This window comes from Magnolia sinica, chromosome 4 (assembly GCF_029962835.1).
Source record: "Magnolia sinica isolate HGM2019 chromosome 4, MsV1, whole genome shotgun sequence".
In the NCBI taxonomy this organism is placed as follows: domain Eukaryota; kingdom Viridiplantae; phylum Streptophyta; class Magnoliopsida; order Magnoliales; family Magnoliaceae; genus Magnolia; species Magnolia sinica.
The window spans coordinates 19,789,878-19,798,710 of record NC_080576.1 but is presented as its reverse complement, the minus strand read 5'-3'; the positions used below and the strand labels follow the sequence as shown (position 1 = coordinate 19,798,710).

Below are 8,833 nucleotides of genomic sequence, written 5' to 3'. Positions count from 1 at the left end.
CGCAATCGTCATTTCATTTGGCGAGCTCGTCCTAAGGCTTTAACTGAAAATTAAGACAGATCCAAAAATCAAGTGGACCACACTGAAAAAAGCTGTGGTGGATTAAACGTTTACCATTAAAACCCTTTTAGGGTCGCGGAAGTTTTGGATCGACACGATATTTGTGTGACCTTATAAACAGGTTGGATGGAAAATAAACGCTATGATGAGCCCAACGAATGTTTTAACGGTAAGAATAATTGTGCCACTGCTATTTCAGGTGTGGTCCACTTAAGCTTTGGATATGAATCATTTTTGGTATAATTATCTAGAATGATCTCCAAAAATGAATGAACGGTATTGATATAATAAATACATCATTCCGTGTGCTATGTAACTTTGGTCTCCTTTGAACCGCTCGTAAAACTCAGAGTTCGAGGAGCAGCAACGCTCGTCTTCGCACGACACGTACCCACGTCAGCCAATCCGCAATCCCACGTAGCTTCCCGTCGAAGGAACTTCCTGAGAAGGACTTTCGAAGAAAATCCGGAATGTCTAAGTCAAGGAAACGAGACGGAAACTGATGTGGGGCCCACATCATCGTCGCGTCACTCGCTATAAATGAAGAAGAGCTGACTATAGAGTACCTGCAATCCCACGTAGAAAGCGAATTTCCAGGACTAGTGTCCGAGAGAGGAAAACAGGTGATCTCTGCTTCGGATATTTCTGTAAAAAAGGGAAAGAGAAATGGGCAGAATTGAGAAAGAGGCTTTTGTGTTTCTGTTGTTGATGCTGCTGCGGACATTCCAAACCTGCTTGGCTGCATCAAACACGCAGCAACCCAAGAGAAGGGAGTCTCTATCAGTATCATCATCTTCATCATCCAACGGTCCAGGTTCCTCCGTCTTCCCCATCTTCGGGAATGTATACCCCGACGGGTTCTCTCTCTCTCTCTCTCTCTCTCTCTCTCTCTCTCTCTCTCTCATAATCCAAGTAAAATCACTCTTTCTTGCATAGTAGAAGTGAAGTTGTTCTTTTCAATTGGAAGTGAAGGGGTGTGTTTGAATGTCTTTCTAAATCTGATTTTGTGATGTTAGCGTTGTGAAACGGATGCCGAACTGATTCTCTTGGCGTTTGGGTTGGTCCGAAAATGTGATCAGAGGAGTTACTAGGTCTTGATTTTTTGTGGGTTTCTTTCACTTCAAAAATTCGGGTCGAAATTGCGGGTTTTGGCAGTAGCGGATTGCCTGCGATAGTAAGCTAGGTGCGGCCCATTGTAATGTTGGTGAGAAATCCACCCCGTCCATCCATTTTCCCAGATCATTTTACGGCATTGGCCCCAAAATTGAGGCAGATCCGAAACTCAAGTGGGGCAAACGACAGGAAAAGGTGGGTAGGGAAATGTCTACTGTTGAAATCTCCATGGGGTCCATGATGATGTTTATATGCCATCCATACCGTTAATAAAGTCATTCCTGCTGGGATGAACTGAAAACGCAAAAATATTAGCCTCATTCAAAACTTCTGTGGCCCCATGAATGTTTCAACGGTGGAGTTCAATCCTCACTGTTTCCTATCGTGTGGCCCACTTGATCTTTGGATCTACCTCAACTTTGTGCCAATGTCATAACATAATCTAGCAAAGCAGATGGACGGGGTGGATTTCTCATAAACATCACAGTAGGTTCCACCTATGAAATCAACATACAATTCTGGATTAAGATTCAAGTGTGGCCCACCTAATGGGTAAATCAGCCTGATTTTCAAGGAGGGTTATCTTCTGGGTGGGGCATTCCCATTCCATTTTCATGGTACTTAGTCCCACAGACGTGGAATGTTGGTGGAAAAGATGCCAATACCATTGTCTGTGTGGTTTCAGTTTTCAATTAACAACATTTCCTAGTATCCATGGTGAGGAAGTCTCCCTCAAATTACAGTTACATTTCTTTCAATTCCAACCTGAAATTAACAAGATTTCAATTTGGAGAGCAGATCCTCAACATGAATGCTATAGAAGGAAATTACAAATTCAGCTATTTCCTCTTTATTAGAACTTAAAATTGCAATTCAATTTCAGAGCTCTTCCAAGGCGAGCATACATGCCTTCGTGTCTATCAGAAATTGATAAAAACTGGGTTGAACCCTTAACCTAATTTTTATAGTCAGATGCATTTCTATCTTGCCATGATTTCTTTCTTTTTGTGAAGTTGAGTAATGATTGCGTATGTACCTGTATTTACATATGTAATTAGAAAAACAAACAGCCCCTAATATCACAATACCATGCAGGTTATACTACGTTAGCGTCAGCATTGGAAATCCGCCCAAGAAGTACTTCCTCGACATTGACACAGGCAGCGACCTTACATGGGTGCAATGCGATGCCCCTTGTGTCAGCTGCTACAATGTAAAACAAACACAATCTTCATTGCCTGCTTAGATGTTGCTATTTCTCTAGTCCTAAATGCTTCCTATCCCTATCTCTTATCTCTGTTATATTTTCTGGTTTGGCAGGGTCCCCACCCACCTTACAAACCTGCGAGGAACAAGCTTGTCTTCTGTAAGGACCCCCTCTGTGCGGCCAGCCCCTCCCTCATCCCTTACACATGCGAGGAGCCTCGTGATCAATGTGACTACCAGATCACGTATGCTGACGGTAGCTTCTCTGATGGTGTCCTTGTGCGGGACACTTTCTCACTCCGCATGTCCTCTGGCTCTCTTGCTCAACCCAGTCTAACTTTTGGGTAACGAACAATTAACTACTTTCAGTATTTTTTGTACTCTCATGCAATTCTCAAATGTTCCATCTGCCCCATTGATGAGTTGATTCATGGATTGCCCAATTTGTGAATGCGCGGATGTCCAAACAGTCTTTTGAGTTATGTGTTGCCGCTGCTGTTCTATCTCCTCTCTCTTATATAAGATGTCTTTTTCTGGTTCTCATCTACAGATGTGGATACAACCAAGGAGGCTCCAGTTCAACCTCCACTCTTATGACTGATGGAGTTCTTGGCCTTGGAAATGGCAAATCTAGTATTTTATCTCAGCTGCGAGGACTCAATCTTGTAAGAAATGTGACTGGCCACTGTATCAGCGGACAAGGTGGAGGATATTTATTCTTCGGAGACAGCATCATACCTTCTTCAGGGGTGACTTGGACACCAATGTCTCACAACCGATTTCAGTAAGCCTCGTCGTCCTCCACTGGTACGTTTGTTTCTTACTCAAAATCCCTCTTCCTTTAATGGGTCCCGTGTTCTTTCTTGCAGTAAATACTCTCCTGGTCCGATGAATATCATCTTTGGAAAGCAGCCTATTGGTGTGAAAGATCTTCTGGTTGTTTTTGACAGTGGAAGCACGTACACTTACTTTGCTTCGCAGCCTTACCAAGCGTTCGTTTCCATGGTGAGTGAAAACAAGGATGGATGTTGATCCTTGTTTGGATGCATTACTGAATCCAGTTGCAACAGTTAGTTCAATGAGTGGAAATGGTACCTTTCTTAGCATTCATACCGAGGGCGGCTTAGGTTCCAAATCACAATTACATACTCTCAAGTTGGGGCTTGAAAGCAATGCAACTGCAACTTGAGGGCTGCTTCCTCATTCATTTTATTAATTTCCTCTTCAACAAACTAATCATTGCAATTTGATTCAATAGTGAATCCAAATGCAGCTTGTAAGTTTTATCATCTTTATGAACTACTCCATCTAGATGAGAACTGACTCAATGCTTCTGTTTCAAGTTGAAGAAAAGTTTATCTGGAAAACCACTGAAAGAAGTGTCTGAAGACGAAATACTTTCTTTGTGCTGGAAAGGTTCGAGAAGGTTCAAATCTATACTTGAAGTCAGGGAATACTTCAAGCCCTTGATTCTGATCTTTGCAAATGGCAAGAAAGCTACACTGGAAATACCTCTTGAAGGTTATCTGATCATCTCAGTAAGCACTTACTCAACCTTCGAACATCATGGAAGAAAAAATAAATAAATAATAAGAATTTTTAAAAAAAATAAAAATAAATAAAAAACAGAAAATGAATGACTGATGCTGCATCTTGCTCAACTGACTTCTAATAAGCTGTTGTTGTTGATGTTTTGTTTTCTTCAGGGGCGTGGCAATGTTTGCTTGGGGATTCTGAATGGCAGTGAAGGCGGACTGCAAGATCTCAACATCATTGGAGGTAAGAACTTTAACAAAAGAAGCAAAGCACCATAGTTCTAAAACTTGGTGATTTGACTTGAAACTCGGCTGAGCTGACTTGACTCGACGAGATTTCAGGTTGAGTCACCATGGAACTCATAAGTCAGTGTGACTCAATCTCAACTCGATGTGACTCGAGATGATTTTATCCATATACAACAAATGTAAAATATTTATAAACATTATTAAGTTGATTTTTAGATATCAAGTCGAGTCAAATAAAGACTCACCTAAGTCTCTGAGTCAACCCAACCTGGCTGAACATGGAGTCAGGTCGAGATTTCGAGTTTTTGAACTATGCTTAGCACTGAGCATTCTCTCATCTGCCTAGTAAACTGTACATGTGGGGCCAGCTTTAGTGATCTGAACTGTCCATCTGATGGACCTGTTGTGTGGGAGATACCCCAAGTGGGCACCTATTAAGTGTGGATGTTTGTTTGCAGTTGTCCATTCTGTTGGCTATGATTATTTTACATTGGAGATATTAAGTAATGGTCCATCCCATGATGGGGCCCACAGATCACTGGCTTTGGTTATTAAAAGCTCATACTATTGCTGGTTGAACCCAAAAAATAAAATAAAATAAAATAAAAAATCTTCCAATGGAGTACAAGTTAATGACTCTCTAATTCTACTTGCCTTTGAATTGATTGTTTTTCCCCTTCATGGCAATCACACAGACATCTCGCTCCAAGATCTCATGGTAATCTACGACAACGAGAAGCAGAAGATTGGATGGGTTCGTGAAAATTGCAATAGGCTCCCCACGTCTGGAACCGCTCTCTTCTGATTTCCTTCCTCTTAAGTTGACATGCCTAGAGGAGATTCTTAGCCTCTCTCTTATGTTTATCCGACACCACTGACGATCGCGGCGATGATGGCTTCAACGATGGTTTTTCTCTGCCTTATGTTGCAGGCATGGGAATCTTGACAGATGAGCATCCTGCAAGTTACCCTCCTGAACAAACCGATACGGATGTAGCAGAACAATAAAGATGGGAGATCCATTCCTCTTACGTACTTTTGCAAATTCATATGTATACATTCATAAGTGCATTAGGCAATGTATATTTAAGATGTTGTTATGAAATGAAATAAATGTTGGGTCTGTTTCTAGCTAGTGCTGTCTAACATGGGTAGAGATGGTGATGGATTTGGTCTCCATCTCACATCACCATAGGCATGCCGAAATATGCGATACAAGTAGTAGTGTTAATGACATCAGTTGCCATCTTTGTGAATGAGAAAGAATCAAATGCATCAAGCAAGTGAACTTTTGTAAATTGTTAGGAGTATTATAGCTCCTTTATAGTGAATCAACTGGATGTTAAGAATACATTTTCAAAAAAAATAAAAAAGACGTGATTGTATAATATTTAGGTTGAAAGTTTATTTGGACACTATTTTTTTTAATATATAAAAGGTTTGCATGAGTGGAGTATAAGAGTTCTATAAGGTGGGCATAATTGGTCAACGGTTTAGATGTTGGGAAAACTGCGGAAGCACACGGATGAATCAAGGATAGCAATTCAAAAGCACCAAGCAAAAGGGAGAAGTACGCAGCGATTTGACGTGGAAAAACCCTTTTGTGAAAAAACCACAACACAAAGTGACAGATGATCGCTATGACAGCAGAAATTACAAAGAGAAAGAGTTTACCCGATTCGAACAATCTCGAATCTCACACTTGCTACACCCTTTGAAACCCTAGGAAAATTTAGAAACCTTTAGAATACTATATATATATGTGTGTGTGTGTGTGTGTGTGGCTTTGGAAAGAATCACAAATGAAATCAGAAACAAATTCCGCAATTTTGCAATTTTGTGAAAAATCTGTGCAGAATTTATCGATGGCATCGAACTAGCACTTCAATTGTTTAGAGACAAAACATGATTTTTCAGAAATTCTTGATGCCACACTCATCATTGGCATCGAAATAGTGCCCAGTTAGTCCAGCGACCAACTGAAGAAAATCCAAAAAACATCGATGGGATCAAGGACTGTTCAATAGATTGTCGATTGCATCGACAGACCCAATAACAAACTTGATTTAAGACATCTATTACAACACTAGATTTCCTAAGGGCATACTGGTGGGCCCCATTGATCAGTCTCAAATTTGCAGGGATACGCTTAGACTGTGATACACGCTCAATCTTTTAAATGGATTAGGCATGCTAAAACTGCGTGATGCCTGAAGGAAAAATAAGTGGGCAACAAATAAGCAAAAAAAGAGGGGAAAACATCCTTTTGTTTTGTATACTAGTAGCCATCTGATTTCAGGCCAGGAGATCAGACCCGTGTGGGCCACCTGATGGAAAGCTCAGATCCCTTGATTGTGTGCCACATGGGCATCTGCACTTGCCTGACAGTGGGAACTGCTCCACAAGCACGTGGGCTTAACAAACCTTTAAAGAAAGAACAAAAACCTGAGATTGAAAAAACAGAGGAACTGAAAAACATTGCTGAGGGAAAATTGGATCAGCCTAGATTTCATTACTAACTTATGATGCATCCCTAGTATTTGATATTCACAACCAGCCTCGTTGGTACTGATATTATATCTGGAGTTAGATATATTTTTCTCTGTCTTTGATTTTTTTTTTTTTTTTTTTCCTTCTTCTTCTTATTATACGTGGATTTGATAAAATATTCACCGAGAGAAAAAAATAAAAATGAAAGACCCTTTTGCAGTGAAAGAGATTGAGGATATTGTATTTGGGTAACGAGAAATAGAGGTGTACTGTGTACTGAGTAAACTCTGTTGGGCATACCGTGAATGTATGTGGCTTATCCACGCCGTCCATCCATTTTTTCATCTGAAGCATATCCAAAGCTCAAGTGGACCCCGCTACAGGAAACAGTGGGGATAATGATGGGGGAACCCATCGTGATATCTGTTTATCCACGCCGTTCATCCATTCTCTCGTATCATTTCAAGGTCAGTGCAAAAAATTGAGGCAGATCCAACGCTCAAGTGGACTACACCAAATAATATGCTTGGGTTGCGTTAATTTTGTGCACATACCTTAAAATAATCTGAGAGAAGAGATGGACGGCAACGATAAACAGATACGTCAAGGTGGGCTCGCCCACATAACTGACCGTTCGTGGCTAGAGACGGGTGGGGGTAGGACGCAATCCGCGTCCGCCCCACATCCACCGGAAGTCACATTGGGTACTGAGTTACTCAGAACCTCTTATCGTACTGAGTAAACTCAGTTGGGCTCAACTTGAATGTATGGTCTATCCACGCCGTCCATCCGTTTTTCCATCTAATTTAAGTGGTTGAACTCAAATTGAAGAATATCCAAAGATCAAGTGGATCATACCAATGGAAACAGTGGGGATAATGATTTCCACCGTTGAAACCTTTCTAGGCCCCACAGTGATGTTTATTTGTTATCCAACCTATTCATATGATCATACAAACATGGATGAAGGGAATAAACAAATATAATCTTGATCCAAAACTTCATTAGCCCCCAAGAAATTTTCAACCGTAGATGTTCAATTCAACTGTTTCCTGTGGTGTGGTCCATTTGAACATTGGGTATGCCTCAATTTTTTTCTCAAGCCATAAATATATCCCATAAAATGGATGGATGGATCAGATAAAATACATAGATCATGGTAGACCTCACAGTATTTGCTCAGTACAGTAAGCGTAATGAGTAACTCACTAGGCTGACTGCTTGACCAGACGTAAGGTGGATGACGGCACAAGCATGACACTGGCCGTGACGGATGTAAAACAGGACTCTTTTCCACACGTGTTTGCAGTACTGCACATCAGCGTGCAGGACGTGAGCATTACTCATGTCGGTTTTTTTATTTTATGACCTGAAAGCCAAGTGAGCCACGATACAAAATTTTTAAAAAATGGCCAGAGAAAAAAAAAAAAAAAAAAAGCTTTGACGGGCAGTTTATTTTTGTAGGGTGGGGCCTACCTGAGGATCCCAGTTGAAGGCTTAGATCTTGTGTACATGTTCCATATTTATCATGTGTGCATGCATATGGATGAGTAAGGCTACACGACGCGCCCGTACTTCTTCGATCCATGTATCAAAAGTCAATCCGATCAGACAATTTGCATGAGTGGAGCCCATGGTTCAGATCTCAATTGTTGGTGTTTAGGGCCCCACTTTGGACGGCCCTTTCTATTGGTATTCAACGAATGAGCTAAAAAGGGGGGAAAACATCCTTTTGTTTTGTAGACTTTAGCCACCTGATTTTAGGCCAGGAGATCTGAACCGCGTGGGCCACCTGACTGAAAGCTCAGATCTCCTCCACGTCTGCCACATGGGCATGTACACTTGCCTCACGATGGGAAGGGCTCCACAAGTGCGCTGGCTTAACAAACTTCCCAAGGGAAGAAGAACTTGAGATTTGAAAAACAGAACTGAAAAGCATTGCTCAGGAAAAAGGCATGAAAAGCACTACTTTGCTTATATTCCATCGTTCTTTTGCATATGCTGTCCCTTTTGTAGCCATCACCAAGAAAGTTAAAGAATGTTGCCACGGAGCGATTTCTTATAAGAGTATCTTATCTGAGCCTAGGGGCCCACGAGACAAAAGGTCTGAATCACACGATGATATCGCATTTTGAGGCCTTTTGTAATCCATGGTGAGCAGTGTGCGTTTAGATGCTGAT

General features: G+C 41.2%; 1 protein-coding gene across 2 annotated transcripts; it reads left to right on the top strand.

Moving 5' to 3' along the window:
- The first annotated feature begins 610 nt into the window (after positions 1-610).
- Positions 611-5,298, top strand: LOC131242689 (aspartic proteinase Asp1-like). 2 transcript variants are annotated; one of them, XM_058241498.1, is made up of 8 exons: positions 612-917; positions 2,269-2,386; positions 2,494-2,723; positions 2,930-3,163; positions 3,249-3,384; positions 3,723-3,917; positions 4,086-4,158; positions 4,859-5,298. In XM_058241498.1, exons 1-8 carry the CDS (start codon positions 727-729, stop codon positions 4,966-4,968), a joined length of 1,287 nt encoding a protein of 428 aa, XP_058097481.1. In that variant the 5' UTR covers positions 612-726; the 3' UTR covers positions 4,969-5,298. The 2 variants fall into 2 exon arrangements, with proteins under 2 accessions (XP_058097482.1, XP_058097481.1); XM_058241499.1 differs by lacking the exon at positions 3,723-3,917 and having other exon boundaries at positions 611-917.
- The last annotated feature ends 3,535 nt before the right edge of the window (positions 5,299-8,833 follow it).